The 22,517-nt window shown below is 42.4% G+C and overlaps 1 protein-coding gene across 5 annotated transcripts in view; it reads right to left on the bottom strand.

Annotated features, from left to right (window-relative positions):
* The window catches only part of CALML6 (calmodulin like 6), a 235,833-nt gene that overhangs the window by 15,722 nt on the left and 197,594 nt on the right, over positions 1–22,517 (bottom strand). Inside the window, exons 12-13 of one of the 5 annotated variants that reach the window (XM_039509212.1) lie at positions 5,227–5,321; positions 2,503–2,631 (exon numbers count right to left, since the gene is read on the bottom strand). In XM_039509212.1, coding sequence (XP_039365146.1) covers positions 5,275–5,321 — 47 coding nt within the window. In that variant the 3' untranslated portion in view covers positions 2,503–2,631; positions 5,227–5,274. Of the gene's footprint in view, positions 1–2,502; positions 2,632–5,226; positions 5,322–7,130; positions 7,381–7,407; positions 8,324–19,506; positions 19,570–22,517 lie in introns of those variants that run through there. The other 4 variants (XM_039509211.1, XM_039509194.1, XM_039509213.1 and 1 more) reach the window with 4 other exon arrangements.

Here is a 22,517-nt window from a genome sequence, read left to right on the forward strand (position 1 = left end):
GTGACAAGATACTGCTCTCCCTGATTCATTTGGGCTACTATATGTTCCAAAGGGGCTATCAAGATACAACCATTTTGGTCACCAGTAGTCACAGTGGCTACATGAAAGGTTATGATATTCTGACTTCCAGTAAATAACTTCAATTAATGATATGTAAGACCTTGAATGGGAGTTTGTTGCTAAGGTGTAAGAAAGTGCAAGCATCACCTAGCTTCTGTACTGAATGATACATTGGTAGATTCTGCTAAAGAATTAATACCAAACTGAACACCAGATCACAAGTCAAGTTGCAAGACTTTGCCCTATGCTAACTAGTCAAAGTTTAATGACTTACAGAAAGAGTCACAGAGAGAAAACAGTATTAATGAGGTGTAGCCAAACAAGCCAGAAACTAGAACAAGCATGTTTAAAATAAATAACCAAAATGCAGTGATGCAGGCACTTTCTGGGGGTTTCCAGATTTTGTAAATATGAAACTTTGCAGCTGATGTTTTCCCCATTCTCACATTGTACATGCAGTCTAGCTTGTTACTGTAGAGTGGGAAAGGTTCATACTGTAAAGGTCATAAGCACTTGTGACTCAGGAGGATTTTCCCATTGAAAATCCTAAATGATTTAGGACTTGTCCATATGGAGAGTTCACAGCATTCTGGAATGGAAATCTACCGCGCACCAGCCTGCCATGCACCAGCTGGCCCTGTGGACCCTGCTAGTGTGCACTAGGAGTTCTGTAGTGCACTTTGATCTTCTGCTGCTCAGAACCTGTAGTGTGATAGCAGGGTCCACCTGGCCAGTTAGTGCATGGGGAGGGCTTTCAATCTACACACCAGCATGCGCTGTGCAAATTCTCCATTTACACAAGCCCTTAGGCTCCTTTAGAAATCCCACCCGTGGTATATAGTGCATGGGATTGATGAGCTAGGAACACTCCACATTGACTGCATGTCACCAACTCCAATATGTATGCAAGACCCAGAACAAACCCTGTAGTGTGTTACTACTGCTTAGCACTTATATAGGTTATGCAGAGGGGCAGCCTCACACCCAGGAGATCCCAGATCCCTGTGCTCACACCATTATTTCTCTACCCATTAAGGGCCACATTCTGAGCTCAGCAGTTGAGGATGTGTGGCATCACCTTTCCCACATTCTTCTATCGTACTCACATGGTCCCCATTGCCTCACAATCTTCAATGGATCTATCCTCACAACACTCCTTAGAGGTAGGGAAATGCTCTTTAATTCCAATTTTCAGATGGGGAACTGAGGCAGAGAGTTCTAAGTAGCTGACCCAAGATCACACAGGAAGTCCGTGGAAGAGCAGGGACTTGAACCTAGGTCTCTCAAGTCCGAAACTAGTGTCCTAACCACTGGGCCATCCAGGACCAGCCTTTTTCCTGCTAACACCAGATTCTGGAAGCCAGCCAGCTACCAGGGAATTTCCCAGCATAAGCTAGAGCAGCCCCAGGGGTCTCTAAGCTATGTTGTTATGACAACCCTATGGAACCATCCAGAATCCTAGTACAACTAAAGGGCAGAATGCTTTTGCCATACCTCCACCCTTCCTAGGCCATGCCCTCACTCAAGGGCTGCACAGATATTCTACAATAAGGAGATGCACTGGCTTTGCAGTTCCAGTGCACCTGCAGCTTCAATCCCAGCCTCTACAGCTATGGGCTGCACAACACAACTCACACCAACTATACTATTAGCCAAGTTATCTTGGCTGTTCTATTCCCACTACCCAGTCATGAGTGGCTTGTGAACTGTAGGGCCAAGGACTACGTACAGTATTGCTTTGATTCTCTAACAAACACATCTGACCATCACTGGATTCAAGATAGTGATACATACAGCAGAAGTTTTTAACCTATTACCAATCCTCTGAAACATCCAGGCTCTGCTTAGCCATTCTGGGGGCGGGAAAAAAAAAGTCTATTCTCGATATTAGGTAGCCACAATGAAGTGCCATTAAGAACTGAACCACAGATCCACAACAATGGCCACTTATCTGCAGATAATAAACATATTGGACCAAACCCTCAACTTGTTTGAGTTGTCATAGCTCACACAAAGTCAATGGCGCTAGTGTCAATTTACACTGGGGGCGGATCTGGACCACTGCCACACACAGCCATTATAGGAGGTTTATTATAGACTCAGAATGAATGATAAGCTGAATAGTTAAGGCTATAAGATGACTAAAAAAATCATCACAAGAAGTGGCTGAACTGTGGAAAATAAATTATACTGCACACATCAGTAAACTTTTATTTATTAGAATTTTGTCATATGCTTGTCCAGTTGGCTGGATACAGTTTAAATTCACTCACTTTAAACAATCCCTTTCAACATTGTTAAGTGTAAAGGAAAGTGCTTCAAGTGTGTCCCAGGATAACAGCAGTTCTGTTTTTGTGCAATGACCCATGCACCAATCACTGGCAGGAGTTGAAGGGATAGCTCAGAGCATCAATTTAAACTTGGAGAGAGACAGCGGGTGCATTTTGGATGCAATTTTTCTTGGAAGTAATTAGGGGTTGTCAAAAGGATTATTTTAAGACAGTGCTTCTAAGCAGCAATCACATGCAGCCTGCAATGCTAGTGTGCAGAGGCAATGGGTGATTGGGGAACCTGAAGGAAGGAAAAATTAAATGAAAACAAGTAAAAGTGGAGATAGGCCAATGGCATAGAGTTCTGGACCAAGTTCAAGCTTCCCCAAAGGTCAGGGGATGTTTGAGTCTGGGGTTTAGGTGCAGCCCCACAGTTGTGGGTAAACTGGCTTGATTTTCAAAAGTGCTGAGCATCTACAGCTCAAATTAAGTTTTAGGTGCTTAGCACCTTTGGAAAAAAAAAATCTGACTCTCGGCCCTTGAAGTCATAGGAACCACATGGAAGGGCTTTTAAGGGAATCCCATCCTGCACGTCTTGAAAGAAAGTCACCAGCAAAGCGGGGCCTTGGTCATGGGGAAAGGATGGGTGAATCCCATGCCAAACTCCCCCCTCATCTCCAACAGAAGAAAGAATTTTTTACATGTAAAAAATTCTATCTACCACACAGAGAGCAATACCGTAATTAAGCAACAGGACACGGATGTTCTAAGATACAAAACCAGAGGTCAGCCACCATCTTCGCTCTCTCAAACACTGCATCAGTCACCTCAGCACTCTGCCTATTGGGACTAGTTATAATGAAGTGGGGTTTATGCATGAAAATTAAGAACAAAAATCAGCTGGTTGGGTGGAGGAGGTTACAGACTTATCACGGGTATACTGATCTCCTTCTTCTTAGCCACAAAGCAAAAGTACATCCAGTGGCCAAAAACCACGTCATAAGTATACAGCACACTATCAGTATTTTTTTAAATGAGTAAAGGCGGCAGTGTTTTCATTATCAGTGATCATGCTAAAGCGCTGTCAAGTACATTCTGCAAAGCTAACTCATCCTCCTTCTTAAAACTCTCCTTTCCCGTGATGCCTATAAAAACTTAGCAATGATTAGGCTGCTGGTATGCTTGGAGAGCTGCCTATCATGCTGATCAATACTGTCTCGTTGTTTCCTCGCAGGTATCCATCTGTTGGCTTATACTTCAATTGTAAACTCTCTGGGATGGGGACTGTCTTTTTCTTCTGTGTTTGTACAGCACCTAGCACAATGGGGTCCTGATCCATGTTTAGGGATCCTACATGCTATGGTAATATAAACGAATAATGTTGTGTATGGACTGTAAGTTTTAAGGACCATTTGCTAGACTGTAACAAATATGTTTGCACAGTGCCTGGCACTATGAAGCCCTGTCCTGGATGGACGCTAGCCCTAGTGCAATAAAAGGGTTAATAATAAATAATAGGCTTTGCATTCATCCTAAACAGCAACGGTTCAAAGGTCAACCAACCAACATCTCAGCACTCTGGAGCATGAAACTGGCTTTAATAATCTCATCCAATTTCCCACTTCTATTGCAGGGCAAAATTAGTCAGATAACAGGCTTTGTTTATAGAGGAACTACAGAACACCTACGAGAAGCAAACAATGAATCCTCCTGCTGTACTTTTTGTAAATACACATTTTTAGGGTTAGTCTAAAAGTTGCCTGAGAAACCACCATTTAGTGGAACTGGGAAGTTCCATGGCTTGATTTTCTATTGACCCGCACCTTATATAGAGATTTATACCAGTGCACAGTAGGTGTATACCACTACTACATCAGAATGGTACCATTTTGCACTGCTGTACGTAAGCGAACAAAGGGCAGGGTAATGGAGAATCAGACCCACCGATTCAGTCCCCTCCAAAAAGCGATTTGGCTTAATTCTCATTTTGCAGCTGTTTTACACTGGTGCAAATCCATTCATACAGTGGAATTACTCCTGACTTGCACTGGTGTATCTGTACCTTCTATCTTTTCAATGCTTCCATCTGAGAAGATCTCAATAGCATGGGAACGCTAGCAACACAGCAGCTAAGGGAGTCAAATTTGCCTGGCAGCGAACACTTCAGAGATGAAAGAGCTGCTTTGCTTGGCCTGTTTCAAGGTTTACCTTTTGAAATGGCATGTTGAGGATTAGGCACAATGTCAAGAATCTTAAGTAGCAGAACAGGTTTGGGGGATCCCAAGCAGATAGGAATTTTATTGTTAGTTATTTTCCATCACACCCTCATTTTGCTACCTTCTACATCCCCCCCTAAGCCACAATGCCACTGCTTTACTGTTTAAGTGACACCATCTCTCAGACATCTGTAACTGCTCAGAGAAGCAATCAATAGTATGTTATTGACAAGCCCAGCTTTTCACCCTGGCTCCATGCAAATTCCTTTTGTCTTGTGAATGTAAGTGACGCATTTCTCTAAAGCAAATGTTTTTCTTGGTCCCGCCCATTCTATTTTCATTCCTGGTGTGCCCCTCTGCTACATGTTGGAAGTAGAGGGGAGAGGATGATTGATGACTGAAGGGAAACAAGACAAAAGGGTTTTTCAAATGACCCTAACGAACATTAGACAGCTATGCAAAATGCCTTTCATGCACACAAGAGATGGGCACATGAAAACTGCACAAATACCATACACCCTAGTCTTGGAACTGGCCCCAGTTCGTTACTGAACGATGCTCAGTGCATAGATTTAATAAATAGTTAAAAGAGGAAAAACAACAGGGAAGTGCACATAGAATTCCAGAACAAGTGCTGGAGTTAACTGACCAGGGTTTCCCCCCTCAACGCCGCCACTTACCTGTTTGCACAAGCGACATCACCCTCCTGAGAAAGCGCAAGTCATCGTTCATGTGCATTTTCTTTCCCCAATAAAGAAATGCATCATTGTTTTTTCTAAAAATAAATAAATGAAAGCAAATTATATCCCATCAGAGTCAATGCTACAGCCCCACACGACCCTGCAATAAATAAAGGCCTGATCTTACAGAAGGAACCATCCAGGTAGAACCCAATGAAATCTTTTCAGGACTGGGAACTAAATCTAGTAGCTATGACCAGCCAATGGCAAAAGTGAAACCCCACAGTGCACATGCCAGATAAGAAAAATATTTGAGCCTCAATCCTACGAAGTCCAGAGCCAAGGTAGTTCTAGAGAGGAATGAAGAATTACCAGAGCTCAGCTCCACCATGCTCCTGCCCCTGGCACTCCTCCTCTCTCCCCTAACACAACATGTGTGCAGAGCCCCACTGATTTCCACAGGGTCATCATGGAGGTGGGGGATCCACTCACATGTAAGAGACTACAGCATCAGGGTCTTATTTTAGCTCAGAATATACATTTCACAATCAGGTGTCCTAGTGGTTATAAAAACAGTCAAACTTCTGTGGTTTACACTCTTATTGGTAGATGCACCTTAGTATTGTCCTTTGCAGTGGGAAAACAATTCCACCCCACATCCAACTACTGGAAGAGTTTAATAGTTCAGGCAGTTCCTAGTACACTAGCAATTGTTTAGATCTTCCCAGAGACCCGTGGGCTCTGCCCTGTGAGGCTAGCAGTTTTAGCTGAACCCAGCCATGTGACCATTCATCAGCAAAGAGGGCCAACACCTGCTACAGCTCTTATGCTGGGGATGGGCTTTTAACCCCATGCTTGCCAGATGTTGGATGATAATCATAGCAATAATTAGGGTGACCAGATGTCCTGATTCTATAGGGACAGTCCTGATATTCAGGGCTTTTTCTTATATAGGTGCCTACACCCCTTACCCCTGTCCTGATTTTTCACACTTGCTATCTGGTCACCCTAACAATAATTAGCATGTATTATACCAATTGCCATCCACAAATAGCAATGTGCTTTATAAAAGTCAAGGCATAGCTCAGGGGTAGGCAACCTATGGCACGCGTGCCGAAGGCAGTACATGAGCTGATTTTCAGTGGCACTCACACTGCCTGGGTCCTGGCCACTGGTCCGGGGGGGCTCTGCATTTTAATTTAATTTTAAATGAAGCTTCTTAAACATTTTAAAAACCTTATTTACTTTACATACAACAACAGTTTAGTTATATATTATAGACTTATAGAAAGAGACCTTCTAAAAACATTCAGATGTATGACTGGCACACAAAACCTTAAATTAGAGTGAATAGATGCAGACTCAGCACACCACTTCTGAAAGGTTGCTGACCCCTGGCATAGCTACTCCACTTTGAATTCACACCCTGCCTTAATGCAGAACAACTTTCATGTATAGACAAGCCCTTAGATCATTATCCGTTTTTTTTCCTTAGAGATGGGATACCTGGGGTACAGAAAGATAAAACAACTTGCTTAAGGTCACACAGCAACTCAGTGATGAAGCCAGGGTTAGAAACCAGGAGTCCTGGCTCCCACGCCCTTGCACCAGCCACTGGACCCATCATACAGCCCTTCCAGGTTCTTAAACAGCATTATGTATTTTCAATCAACTGTAGCTGGTGAGACTGCAGGTGCTATTCTAACTCACAGACACATCTAGGGCCTTATCTGAAGCCCACTGGAAATCCGGGGAAACTTTCCCAGTGACTTCAAACAGGCTTTGGATCAGTACCCTCAGCCTTATACTTTCCAGTATACAGTGAGTGTTGCCCAATGATGAACAAGAAAAAATGAGTAAGGCCTGATCCTGCAAACATTAATGTCAGTAATGGGCTTACTTACAGGAGTAAAGTAATTCAGCTGTGTAACCAAGGACTTCAGGATTTGCTGTGATATTTGTACTAGTGATCTTCAGTCTGCTAGTTTGAAAATTTAGTTCCCTCCTCTGTGTTATTTCTAGTTCACATGTTCATTTCAGCTGGATTGTGGGGGTTTTCTCTGCCCAGCACCTTGGAATGTGCTTCATGAAGGGGTTGTATTCCATGGTCTCTTGTCAATTCATGCCCATCATGAATCAGTACATGCACGGGACCTATAAATAAAAGAGATGTGGGGCCTGAGTCTGATCTAAATTATGTCATATTAACTCTGTTTAAGTCAGTGGAGTTACTCCATATCTACACTGGTACCGGACTCTGGTCTGTATGGCATGTTTTCTGAGATTAATAGGGCTCAGTTTTCCACAGTGTCTGAGCTCTGTGTCCATTATGAAACTCTGATTCTGTGTCAGCCTGGTTCTGGCATAAGTTAGAGCAGCTTTTACGCTACTCTTACACCAGTGGAGCACTGGCAGAGCTCTGCTACACTATACTATACTGCACCACGCGCTTGCCCCTGGCGCACCTCCTCCATCCTGTAACATGCTGCCTAAGCCAGGAGGCATGGGAGTGGCTGGCAAAGTAACCAGTCCACCAATTTTTCCAGAGACACTTTCCCCTCTACAAGGAGAACTTTCCACATGTTGTTTATGGCCAGATGCTGGCCCCTTTGTGCCACCTGAGTGGCTTAAAAAGGCCAGATTGTTAATGAGAAGCTGACCCATAAAAAAAGTCAGAGGGGACTATTCTAATCATCCAGGCTGACCTCCTACATGCATAGCACAGACCAGAGACTGTCACCCAGCAATTCCTACATCCAACCCAGGCATCTGTGGTTGTCTTTCCTAAAGACATCCAGTGGTAATTTAAAAATGCCAAGCAATGGAGAATTTCCTCCTTGCTTCATGCCCCTTCCACTTGTGACCCACTGGGGTATACAACTTGGGATGCCAGAGACACAGAAACAGAGAACTTTACTAAATGTCCAGCTACAGTATACCCTGAACCTGCTGAAAGTATAGAGAGGGGGATACATCCTTTCAGTAAATTCATCCTTGTAATAGCTTCATGGCTTTGCTGAGATTCACTGAATTGTGTTTAGCGTCATACATCTTCTTGTTGTTTGCTGCTAATCTTTCACAGTGATACATTATCCCCCTGGAAGAGAAATGCTTTAGCATTAGTCAGTGTAATGGAGAAGATTTCTGTCTACCATCCGATAGCTGGTCAGTGTGCCGATACGTTTTGTGAATCTCAGTCCATTTCCCATTGTTCTCATCACACTGCCAGCCTCAGCAGAAAGAACAGGAGTACTTGTGGCACCTTAGAGACTAACAAATTTATTTGAGCATAAGCTTTCGTGGGCTACAGCCCACTTCATCGGATGCATGTAGTGGAAAATACAGTAGGAATATATATATATACACAGAGAGAACATGAAACAATGGGTGTTACCATACACACTATAAGGAGAGTGATCAGTTAAGGTGAGCTATTATCAACAGGAGAGAAAAAGAACTGTTTGTAATGGTAATGAAAATGGCCCATTTCCAGCAATTGACAAGGAGATGTGAGGAACTGTAGGGTGGGGAAATGTGCACCTTCAAATCAGCGGCACTGCTATGGGTACCCGCATGGCCCCACAGTATGCCAATATTTTTATGGCTGACTTAGAACAACGCTTCCTAACACTCCTACTCTACTTGCGCTACATTGATGACTGATCACGAAAGCTTATGCTCAAATTTGTTAGTCTCCAAGGTGCCACAAGTGCTCCTGTTCTTTTTGCGGATGCAGACTAACACGGCTGCTACTCTGAAAGCCTCAGCGGAGAAGCCAGGAACTGAATAGGACCCAGACATTGGACTCCTCTCTTGCCCAGTAAGGTGATTGCTTTGGGAGAAGAGCGTGGTGTGTAGCGTGAAGGAATCTTGTCCTATCACTATTTGTTCTGTGATTAAACAGAACACATCAGCATCCAGCACTTTTCACAAGCATTAAATTCCCTCCAAGTCATTTTTAGAGACATTTATACTCCTCGTCTGCATATTATTCTGGAATAACCTCTGTCACTGCCATTCACAGCATATTATTCTGGAATAATTTGTCACTGCCATTCACACCATAACACACACCAGGGCTTGTGAGAACACTGGTAGCACAAGGAACTTTGTGTTTTCCCTTTCAACGGCCATGTGAGCACATTCGTGCAGTTTCACCCTTTTCTCCTTACACTAACCAAGAGAGACAAGGTGGGTGAAGTAATCTCTTTTATTGGACTTCTGTTGGTGAAAGAGACAAGGTTTTGAGCTACATAGAGCTCTTTTTCAGGTCTAAGCTCTGTGTAGCTTGAAAGCTGGTTTCTTTCACCAACAGAAGTTGGTCCAATAAAAGATATGACCTCCCCCACCTTGTCTCTCTCATATCCTGTGACCAACCCAGCTATAATACCTCTGCAAACAAAACATTTAAGGCATATTTATAAAGTCAGACAGTCACCCAGCTTCTTCCCCTTGCAATACAAAAGCCTCTTTGTTATGAAATGAGCTAGAAGAAATGAGCCACCTGAAACCTTCCTCACTCTCTTGATTACCCTCCCAACCTTAGTCCCACTTGACAACACAGCTGTAAACAGCTGCCTCCAGGGTATATCACACTTTGGACAATTTAAAGCCACAAGCAAAAGAATTGTTCATCCTTAGCCTTTCCAGCTACTGCAGAGGGCTGAGCATTTATGTTGTTCAATTTATGTTGACCTACTTTAATAAGTTGATTACTGCCAAATGTATGAGGGACATGTATATACCATAGGAATGTACCTCTTGTATTACCAGACATACCTGATTTCAGTAGAACATCAGCTTAAGGAGGCAGCATAGGAATTATGGGGGAGGAGTGGAAGAGACTGATGGAAAGGGCCTGACAGACTCAGCATGACTTTGGACTGTGAAGAAATTTTGAGGATCTTCTAGCAATTGATGAGCTCTGACTTCTGCTTTTGTATTCAGTCCTGTGAGTTCTGTGACCTCATCCTCCTACCCTATTAGTCGATTCTGTCCTCCTGTCATGTCCTGCTTGTCATGTAGAGCTTTTTGGGGCAAGGGCTATCTTTTGGTATAATTTGTATAGCACATGGCACATAACTCCCTCAGTACCAGGGGTTGCACGGAGGAGAGGGAGGGACTGGGAAGCCTAAAACGGGTTTACTCTATTACCGAGGAGGGAGGCAGCAATATTGGGTAAATTGATGCTGAGACGGACTTTGATGGAACCTTGTTCCTGACAGATATGTTGAGCCAGATTCACAGCTGGTGTAAACTGGCAGAGCTCCTAGATTTCAGTGCAGCTATGCCAATCTACGGCAGCTGAGGATCTGCTCACTGTCTATATTAATAGAACAGGACAGTGTTCTGCTGGTATAACTGAGGGGGAAGCAAAGACCTTGTAAGGGGGTTTTACGCTCCTGGGATTTTTTTTTTTAACAATTTGCTTCTTTGTGCAATCTGGTACATTCCAAAGGCTAAATGTTTGCTCTTGACAAGTATGATTTTGATCCTAGGCAGGGATGATTTCTAAGGATACAGAGAGGAGGTTAATTTCAGGTACATGGAAAGCATCCCACTGAATAGATCAGGGGTAGGTAACCTATGGCATGTGTGCCAAAGGCGGCACGCGAGCTGATTTTCAGTGGCACTCACACTGCCTGGGTCCTCACCACCAGACCGGGCGGCTCTGAATTTTAATTTAATTTTAAATGAAGCTTCTTAAACATTTTAAACCTTATTTACTTTACATACAATAATACACCTCTACCCCAATATAACATGACCTGATATAACACGAATTCGGATATAACGCAGTAAAGCAGCGCTCTGGCAGATCAAAGCAAGTTCGATATAACCAGTTTCACCTATAACGTGGTAAGATTTTTTGGCTCCCGAGGACAGCGTTTTATTGGGGTAGAGGTGTAGTTTAGTTTAGTTATATATTATAGACTCATAGGAAGAGACCTTCTAAAAACGTTAAAATGTATTACTGGCACACAAAACCTTAAATTAGAGTGAATAAATGAAGACTCAGCACACCATTGCTGAAAGGTTGCTGACCCCTGGAATAGGTGGTGTCAGAATTTTCACAAGGGGTTTCTAATGCAGTCCATTGCAGGAAGGCTTTTCCTGATGGACAAATGGAGTTTACTGTACTTAGATCAATAATCTAGAGTTTCAAAAGCCACCAGACATTGACCATATGCCACTGGGAGACAGTGCTGTGCAACAGAAAATCCCAGGGTGAAATTCCCCCAGGGATGAATTTAGTCCCTGGGTTTTAAAAAGAGATCATTCTTGCTTTCCCCAGAGCCTGAGGTTTAACACTTCAATAATCCAAAACATTTGTTTTGTTATTATAATTAGTGCCAGCACCAATCCAGACAGCGTATGCAACAATATCTATTGTCTGAGAAGGAATAGTACCACTGTGTAAGTCCCCAGAACCTGTCCTCCAAGGAAGGTGCTTGACAGACATTAATTAATTAATCTCCACAACATACCTTTGAGGCAGGGAAACTGGGGAGCTGATTTTTACAGCTTCTGAGCCCCCCCAATTCTAACAGAAGTCAATAATACCTGTGGTGCTCAGCGCCTCACCTAATCAGCTCCTTTTAAGTGACTTATCCAAGATACAGTAAACTAGAGACAAACCAAGAATAGAACCCAGGCACTTGGACGCCCAATCCACCCCTGCACAGTCTAAATTAAAGAGCTTTGAGCCACATCATCCAATAGACTGTAAATTGCAGGACTGAAATACTAATGGCCAGATGCAAATCATTATGTGGTTCCAATCAGGGTTTAGGTTAGATTTAATGCCGGAATGAGTGAATGTTGAGGGGATAGCAATTAAGGTCCAAGGTTTAGCTTATATTTTTAAAAGATGAAAAGAAGAGGGGGGTTAAAAACACAGGCATGGATATTATATACATATATTTTTACAGTGAAACAAAGGAGTTTGTGAGGCTCTTTGGAACCCATGAGAAAGACTTGCTGACATCAGTGGGCAATAAGCCCTAGTGTATTGGAATCCCAAACACAGCAGCTTTGTGCTAGCACATGAGAACCAGAAGATGAAGCGGTTTGAAAAAGCAGGGGTAATCGACCAGTGTCGTCTCATTGTCTGCAACCAAATAATGATTTGCAAAATGTGAACAAAATGGATTAAGGGTATAAAACCAGGTTCCAAGTGTGCAGTATCAGGCTGCATTCTTAGGCCCCAATCCTACAAGCACGTGTGAGCAATCACACTGGCTCCAATTAAGCCACTGACTTCAGACAGACAACTCATGTGCTTAAAGGTTAAATGTGCATCAAAGCCTGCAGGATGAGGCATTTAGAATATCAGAATCACGGAGTACAGCTGCTTTGTGCAGGTGCACTCCCACTAAGAGTCAGTGAATTTATGATATTTTCAGCAAAAGAGATACCACTGAATTTCTGCATGGCACTTAAAGAATAAAATTATTCAGATATCAACTTAATGCAACAAGGGCCGGATTGGATCCTATGTCTCTGGAAATCGATAATTAAACACAGTTTGGCTTCCTGGAGGAGGAGGATTGGGCCCTGAAGACTGTCTGAAATATTTCCTGCCTCAGTGAGTGGTTTTTTGGGGGGGAGTGTTTTGTGCAACATTCACAGACCTCACCTGAAGCAGCACTCAGCCAAAAATAGAACAGGAGTGGCTCATGTGTAGAATGAAATCCAACAGTAACTGGCTGGCATACAAAAATAATACATTTACCATAAACTATACGCTGGGTTGCAAAGTTGTTTCTTGGTCTGGATCTAATCTGGAGTTCCATCTAATCAAATGAAATCTGAGAGATGCATACATAGTTACCCTTTCCTGAAAAATACCACCCTGAATCTTCTGTTATTGCTATTTGACAGGAAATTGTTTACATGCAATGCTGCCTGTCCAACACGTGCAGAAAGCATGTGATATGATTTTTGAAAGTTTCAAAAGGGGAAAGAATCAATTCCTTCTGGTATATCTGCAGCACTATTTTAGCATTATTTAGTATTTAACTCTTTCAGGATGCAATCGACCTGTATAGAGGCCTATCATGGGGACCACATCCTGCAAGAAACCTTTACTAAATCCCCTCTTCTGACCTTCAAACAGCCCCCCAACCTCGACAAGCTCAGCAGCAGCAAGCTCCCCCCACAGACCAGGACCCACCAACTCAAAACAGCACCAGACCCTGCCATAACAACAGATGCAAAACCTCCAATATCTCCACTGCTACAATGATCAATACCCCCCACAACACTCCTTGAAGATGCAGGGGTCCTACACATGCCTATCGGAATATGTGGTGTACCTCATCAAATGCATCAAATGCCCCAACAAGAACTATGTGGGTGAAACAAAACCAGACGATCATTGCACTCTGGAATGAACTCACACGAAAAATGAAAAAGCACAAAAACACCATATCACTTGTGGCCGAACACTGTTCACAGAACAATCACTGCATAGCTGACCTCTCAGTCCTCATCCTCAAAGGAACTGTGTACACCTTCAAAAGACAAGCCTGGGCACTTAAATTCATAACTTTGCTAAACACTAGATTTATGGCTTATTACAACAATCTGTAACCCACTAACCCCCCTTTTTTTGTTCTATGACTGCTGAGGTGTTAACAGGCTACTTCTCCTTGAATGGCCCCTTAGAATATGTGCTAACTATTTATGCTAAACAATCTGTTCCATCTTGCATTTAGCTGTGACACTTGGAGTACCTTTCCCACACCTGAGAGTGCTCCGTGCAGCTCAAAAGCTTTTCTCTTTCATCAACAGAAGCTAATCCAATAAAAAACACCTCACCCACCTTGTCTCTCTTGCTAGCACATGACAATCAGAAAGTGAGTAGAAGCAACAGTGGGCTTGACTAGGTTGGTTTCTTTGTCTAGGCTTATTTTGAAGAGCAAAAATCAAGGCCCAAATCCTGCCAACATTGACACACATGCTTTGTTATTGGGACTACTCATGTGCCTAAAGCAACATCCTACTGGCAGTGCTGGGTCTTAAACAAGCAACATAGAGTGAACAATAAATCAGATTCTTAAAACTGTTTCAGTTTTAATACAAATGTCTGGTGTTTTTAGTAACATAGGTGAGGAATCTTTTTATTAGCTTTATGTTGATAGCATCCCTGTTAAGATTTTTCATAATGCATGTCTGCAGTTAGTAAGATGCTGATCTGTTGTCTTTATTGGGCTATTAATAGCTTTACTTCTTTATTTGAACATGTCAGCCTTAAAGAGCGGTCCTAGAGCGATTTAGTAAAAAATGCATCTTCCTACTTAATAGATCTGCTCCCTGTCTGGATTCAGAGACAGATCTGCTGAGTTTAGTGACAAAAATAATGTTGTACTGCTTTTTCCTCCTGTCATTCTACACAGGGGTTAAGGTCGATATAACTATGTCACTCAGGGGGGTGGATTTTTAACACCCCTGAGCGATGCAGTTATACCAAAGTAAGTGTAGTGCAGACCTGGGCTAAGCAGAACCACATCTTAACATGACTGAGGGGCATGGAAGAGGTGTGGAGTAGAGTCTGAGGGATCCTAACTGGGACCTGAGCCACTAGATCAGCACAAATCAGAACATCACTGAGTGAGATGGGATGACAAACAACTGGGCACAGTTTACCTTCCTTTTGAAAAGCAGCACATGCTCCTTTGACTAGCTCTTGCTGCAGGCTGTAGCGTACATCACTAAATCTCTTTGGATGCTTGGTGTGGAAGCTAGGCCCTGGGTCTTGTGTTCTTCTGAGTGCTTGCTAAAAATCTTGCCCTGCTGCTTGTATCAGAGGCAGAAGATCTCTTCACTAGTCTATTCCTGACCCCTTAGCCTCCTCAGTACACTCAGCATAAGACAGGATATTTGTATTTAATCTAAGGTGATGATACTCCATTTCCTTTGTAGGGGCTTGTATTCTTCTAGCATGTCCCTGAGGAAAGAATACAAGATGTGAACAAAGGTAAGGTAATGTCTCTTAACAGTAAAGGGTAAATATGTAAATTTTCAAACCAGAAGGCTTTAAAAAGAATTTACGACTCCTGCCTTATCACCCAAATGGCTTGCTTTACACCCTGAAATTGCACAACAATGTGCTCCCAGAGAGATCAGCCTTTTGAAAAGTCCCTTCTGAACACTGTCCATTGTTATTCTAACTCCATGTGGTGACATAAAGTTAACTACTTGAGTGCCTGAGGGTGCACAGGTACTTGATGGTCACATTCATGGACTTTTGGACATGTGACTGCTGACAGACATGGGAAATGCTAGACAAGACAATGGACCAAAGTCATTGTGAACTTTTGGCTTGAGAGGTTAGATAGTGGGACATTACAACAGATAAGATAAGTTTCTAACTCCTCCTCCAATGCCCTAGGGTGTGTGTCCTGGTCCTCATGGAAAATTCCTATGTAACAGCAATAAAACCTGTAGGATTCTATTACTCAATTACTCAAAGGTCTATAAAAATTATTCTGAAAACTTATGGAGTTTAACAGAGAATGAAATCCTTTCTATGTGACTTTTAAACCATAGTGCCCATGCCCAACGAACACTGCCCTTAGAACTAATCCTTATCCCTAAGTTATGGATCTGGCTTACTGGCTTTCTTTACCAACATTGTTCACATAGGAGACCCGCTTTGGATATGGGCAGGCCCGGCATAAGATTTACACCTTTTACCCCAGACATCCCAGTTATCAAAGCCTGTAGACTGGTTAAAAAAAAATCTATAGAAAGATTAGCAATCTGTTAAATCCTATAGGAATGTTCCACAGTTGTGACAGCAGCTATCCATAGAATAACCACTCAAAAGACTGAATTGTCAGAATTTACCAAGGAGATTGGGTCCCATGAGAAGCACTTTATGTTCCACTTAGTTTCAGCAGAGCCCAATTCTCAGCCACACATTGAAATCCGTTTTGCCATTGACTTCCACAGGAGCAGAAACAGGCCTAAAAGATGCAAAACCTAGAAATGATCTGGGGTTGCAAAATTCTGAATCAGATCCAAATCCAGGTCCAAATACCAGGGTGTCCAAACCAAGGTGTATGGGGTAGGCCTATTTCTAACCTCTGCAAATATTAATATGGTCTCAAAATAATGCAAAACTCAGTAAAGTCCTGTTACTACTGCACTCTGTGTGAATATACTTGATCTGTTACTTCTTAAAAACATTTTCTCCTTACTGTCACGCAACACCAGGTCCAGGAAGCAATAATACTGCCACTATTTATCACTGACACACTGACTTATAAACACTATAATTAATTCTCACATCCCTGCAGTAAATAGTATTCACTCCATTTTACAGATGGGGAAGTAGAGCATAGAGAGAATAAATCATTTGGCCAAAGGCACAGAGGGCTGGTCTATTCTGAAAACTTACATTGGCATAGCTACGTCTCTCAGGAGTGTGATAGATGTAGCTATGCCAACCTAACCCCCAGAGTAGACAGCGCTAGGTCAAAAGAAGAATTCTTCTGTCAATCTAGCAAATATCTCTCAGAGAGATGGCTTAACTACAGCAACAGAAAAGGTTCTCCCGACCCTATAGTGAATATACCTGTGCCATTGTAGCATTTTAAGTGTAGACAGTGCCAGAGGGACTGAGGGTTTATCTTTATGGGGACACTCAGCAAAATTAATCTGAATTAACTAAAGTGGGCAGTAGTGGATAAATTAAACTGCATTAAACCCCTGTGTGGACACTTTCATTCAGAATTAAAGTAATCTTAATTCGGTTTAATTTAATTCGCAGATAACCTGAATTACAGCCACACAATTTACAAGGGTTTAACTAATCTACTTTAAATTCACACACTTGTTAATTCAGATTAATTTTCTGAGTGTCCCCAAGTAGATAAACCCTGCCTGACAAAGATAGAATTATAACTCAAGGATGATGGGCTGTCCAGGTTGTGTTCACACCATACCCATTTCTGCCTTTTGCACTATATTACCAGACTTTTATTTATGGCGCACTCGGACTGTATAGAGCCCAACACAAGTGGCCATTGCTGGAAACTGAAAACCAAATGCAAAAGAAAGTGCCTTGATTCTTCACTGCAGGAGTATGGTGTGAAGACCTTAAATTGGTACATGCAAAAATTACTTTACCATTAGGGTTTCTGACACAGACATGGGGGGTCACGAGCTGTCAGCCTCCACCCTGCTTTGCCTCCAGCATTTATAATGGTGTTAAATATATAAAAAACTGTTTTGAATTTATAAGGGGGGTCACACTCAGAGGCTTGCTATGTGAAAGGGGTCACCAGTACAAAAGTTTGAGAACCACTGGTGTAAAGGTTGATCCCTCTGCTGGTAAAGGGACATTTTTAACTTTTAGAGTCAGATTAGCTGCTGTATATCAGCTCTGCTCTATTAACTTCAATGGCTCTACACTAGCTGGGGAGCTGACCCTATATATTATGCTTTTGTTAGTTTGCACCAACATTATTATTTTTATTTTATTTATTAATACTTTTCACTTTGGAATTTCAGAGGCTCAGCACCTGCCAGGATTTGGCTCGTTTCCCCCATTTTACAGAAGCACAAAGATGGGAAGTAACTCACCCCTAGTGACCTAGCCTATCAGAGTTAGGACTAGAACTCAGGATTCCTGGCTCCCTCCCCTGTGCTCCTTTGCAAGCAGCCATATTAGGGGATGGCATGTAGACAAGTTCTACATGAGAAGCTCTGAGAGGGAGGACAGTGGACCAGTGGTAGGACTCAGCGTGGCACTGTTCCAGGTGAGGTTCCCTGGTTGGGGGAGGGGGAGAATAATCTGTGGTACTTTTTGCTCAGGTGTAGCCAAACATCAATGTAGGCAGCGCCATAGCTCGGTCTGTTCCCTGCCTCATCCCTTCCAGTTGCAGACCTGGAGCCGCCACACAGATAGCCTTACAGTGCCCTGTGCAAGGTGGGGAGAGTGAGTCCTTTCTCTCTCCTATATCCCTGTACAGATGCGAAAGGGCCCCTTAATGACTAAATGTCAGCCCATGGTAAGCTTTGCAGGACTAATTCAGACTTGGTATGAGCAGGTGCAAGTTAATGAGGCGGCAGCTGCTGACACCAGGCCTGAACTGTGTTATTTCCCAATTATTCTCACATATTTCCCTTTCCTTCATTTTTGTAACTCAGGACATTGGCATGCAAACAGGGAATTTGCTTCTCACCCCTTCATCTGCCACAGACTCATTCGCTACCCTGGTCTGTGGCATTGCAATGGTTTCTGGGAATGTGACAATCCTGATGATGACAGCATGCATCAAAAACCTTCGCTTAAGCAACCAGAGCAAGTGACTTCGTGAGCACTGCACCTGATTCTGGTCTCACCTTCCCTACAATATCTCTCTTGATTTCAATGGAATTACTCCTGATTCACATCAATGAATGAAAAAGGGGATAATAAATCCAAATTATAACAAGCATAATATACTTCCATATGGAATGTTTTTCTAAAGTTCCCAGTGTTCCATCAGCAGCAGGAGGGTTTTGAAATTAATTTGAGTTTCTTTGTTTAGATTTTTTTTTAGGAAGGATACAAAACATGTAACATATTTGTGAATGTCAGTTCTTCCAGGCAGGGACTGGGTCACATTGTGTGTTTGTACAGTAGCTAGTGTCATAGGAATCCAGTTCTTACAGGAGCCTCTGGCACAACTAGCACAAATAATACTAATATGCAAAAGACAAAAGACCCAGGGGTTAGGGGGAAAGACTATGACTAGAAGACACAGTGAGAAAATTAGTAACTAATCTCTTCTCAATCCCTGGATAGTCAGCCTTGTGACTGGAGCAGAGAACTAAGAATAAGGGTTCTAGTCTTGGCTCTGTGGCCTTGGACAAGTCACTTTACTTTTGTGCCTCAGTTTTACCTATTTTGTAAATGGGTAGAATAACCCTTACTTTCCTCTCTGGAGGCACTGTGAAGCTTCATGTTTATCAAGTACTTTGAGATCCTCAGAAAAAAAAATGCTATAAAAAGCACCATTGTTTATCAGTTGAATGTATTATTGACTCATGGGCTTGCCACATGTATCTGTCACATCAGATGTTTCAAAGAGATCTGACTCAGATGAACAATAATTAATTTGAAGGAAACATGTCCTGATGAGTTAGGACCTAAGTAATCAGAAAAGGCAGGTTTATTTATGGGCTTGGTTTGTTATGCATCTGATCCTGTCTGGTGCTGAGCATCTTCCACTCCTGAAGGTATCGCACACCTTCTACTCCCATTGGCTTCCATGGAGACTGAAGGCACTTTGCACCTCACAAGATCACGCCCTATGCCACTAATGTAGGTGGGGCTGTTTTTCTAACCTAGAGAGAGAGAGAGCTTGGGGAGTGGATGTGAAGAAAATATATTATCTTTAAATTCATACTATCATAGCTCTGCTCCCACCCCAACTCTTTCTGCTAAATGCCCTAAATAACTCCAGGTATAGCCCATTGCCCTCAGGCATTCATTCACGTGACACTTCAGCAGAAGCTTAAAGCTCACAGATTAAACCTCACATCTGTGGAATTGTTTCTTGAACAGGAAACACATTATTGCATATACAACAATGTTCCTGGGAATATTTTAAATTCTGGGTACTTCACATCAGTCCAACAATGCAAAGTACCTTAAGCAGAACAGATCTCCCTGTACATGATGAAATCAGAGATTGGAATCTACCTGTAACAAATTTGGATGTGTTCTCTCTTGCCACAGCTTTTACATTTTGCTGGATCAAGTACCTCTATTTAAATCACTATCATGAGTCCGATCTTGTAGCCCTTACTCATGTGAGCAGACCGAATTAAGTAACTGGGTTTGACTTTCATCTGGTTTCCACTGACTTCAATAGAGTTACTCCTGATTTACTCCAGTGCAAATCAGACCAGCATCAGGTCCAACATTTATAAAGTCAGTGGAACTACTCATGTGAGTAAGGGTAGGACTGAGATGTGGATGGGTGAAGAGGTGGAATATGCAAAAGACTTCTCTCCTATTTGTTAGATATGGTCCTGACTTGGATCACTGTTTCTAAATCTCTTTGGACCCTAAACTTCTTCCCTCTACAAGCATTGGAGAAGTTTGGATCTGGATCCAGATCTGGATCTGAATTTCAGAAGTTCAGATGCATCTTTGTAAGATGGATCCAAACAGGGTCACCAGATCCAAGCCTCCTTGTACTTTTGGGGAAGTTTGGACGTGAACTTCCAGCCTCAGGCCCCACTCTCATTTTAATAGAAATCTAGATCCTGTTTGACTCTTTCATTCTTGGAAAGCAACATCTAGCTTGCTATTTTTAGTGATGATGGTGAAGTGTGAGGACACATGAAGTAAGCCCAAATTTCATATCTACGTCACTTAGATATATTCTGCATAGCCACTGACTTTTGAGAGGTTACTCAACACTTAGTGAATGCAGCACTTCCTGCATGAGCAACAATCTCATGACCCTGGTGTCCCTGTAGGTAAATGTCTCAGTTAATGACACATCCCAGCCATGATCCACAAAGCACTTTCAGTTCGTGAGGCTTACAGAATAACTCTACCAAATGTTTCCATTCTAAGGGTGGATCCTAAGATCTTGGCACCTCCAAACTATTCTCCCTATGGATGCCATAATGTTTCTGAAATCCACTCATACTTCCAAACTTCCATCAAGCCTGAGTCCAAACATATCAGTCTCATGTTATGTTAAAGTGTTGGGAAGAATCTCATTTGTTGTAGTGCATCCACTTATGTTAGTATAAGTTGGTATAAGTTATGTCTTTCAGGTGTGAATAAGCCACCCCCCTGAGCAACGTAAGTTACACTGACCTCAGCGCTCGTGTGGACAATGCTATGTTGGCAGGAAAGCTTCTCTCGCCAACATCATTACCGGCCACCTCTCGTGGAGGTGGTTTAATTGGAGTTCTCGTCCGTCGGCATACAGCGTCTTCACCAGACGTGCTGCAGCGGTGCAACTGCTGGAGCATTTCTAATGTAGACTAGCCCTCAGATACATGATTCTGAGAAGCAGGCAGGCACCTGAGCTGCCTCTTCAGGGAATTTTGTGCAGGTCTTAAAATGTTGTCTCCTCCAGACAGATCTAAATTTTATTCCACACAGTCATAACTTTTATCAGTTCCATCTCTCCTTCCACCATATCTTCAGCACACTTTTCCCAGGACTCATCACCAATGTTTGTTTTTCCACTGCACCATTCACTTGATTTAACTAATAAACTCCTCAGCTCTTCAGCTCTAATCATCTTTTCCTTTTCCTCATTTTCCCAGCCATATACCATCATTATCACATGTTTCCAATTACCTCTCCTACTACCTAGTATTGTCCTTTTAGTCACATATCTGAGTCTTGTTGCAGGCTCCAGGATGCTGTTCTTTAAAGGTGACTGAACTCCACATTTCCTTATACTTTAAGGGCAAGAGAATCCTCCCTGATTCACTGTGCGGATCTTTTATCTGCATTACAGATCTCTTCTGCATATTCTGTTCTCTTGATGTCAGTGGAAGTTCTATGCTCATGGTAAGGACCCTATCCTGCAAAGACTTATGCACATTTTTAACTTTACTTACTGAGAGCAGTCCCACTGAAATCAATCCATGTCCAGGCTGCAGAGAAGAGAACCACAGCAGGGACCGTTAAGAAAAAGGTCTTTATTTACATACAGATGCAATCACTGGAACCTTGTGAAGGTGATTACATTTTTTTCTGTGACATTTCAAGCAAAAATTTATCTGCACCTCATTTTTTGGGCCATTTGTGATCTAGAAATTTAATGTTCATGACATTTCTGCAACAACACCACATTGTTGTTATTCCTCAAAACAGGGCAATTCTGAGTGAATAACAGGCTCTTTTTTCTCTCCAATTTTGAAATGAAAAATTGATATTTCCAATCTTTTTTTCCCAAAAGGTGGACCAATTTTGAATATTTGAAACAAAAAGCAAAAACCTCCTCCATTCTCCAGGCTTTTTTCACTTTGAAATTTTCACATTTCTTTCACTACTCTCCCCTATATCCTGCCTGAATTTTCCTGTGACAAAACATAAGCACAGACTATTCTTATTAGTGTGCATTTTAATGCACTCTGTGCAAAGAAAGCACTGTGTAGTATTTGGCATAATTAGCAACACAATCCTGTTCAGAACTACAGTGTATTCCCTGAAAGTGCCATTCCCTGCGTGATCCTCTGTTTATTTGCCAAAAGCGGGGAATGGGCCACACCGAATGGATCACTTGATGGTTACCTGTTCTGTTCATTCTCTCTAG

This window comes from Mauremys reevesii, linkage group 21 (genome assembly GCF_016161935.1).
Source record: "Mauremys reevesii isolate NIE-2019 linkage group 21, ASM1616193v1, whole genome shotgun sequence".
NCBI lineage: Eukaryota > Metazoa > Chordata > Testudines > Geoemydidae > Mauremys > Mauremys reevesii.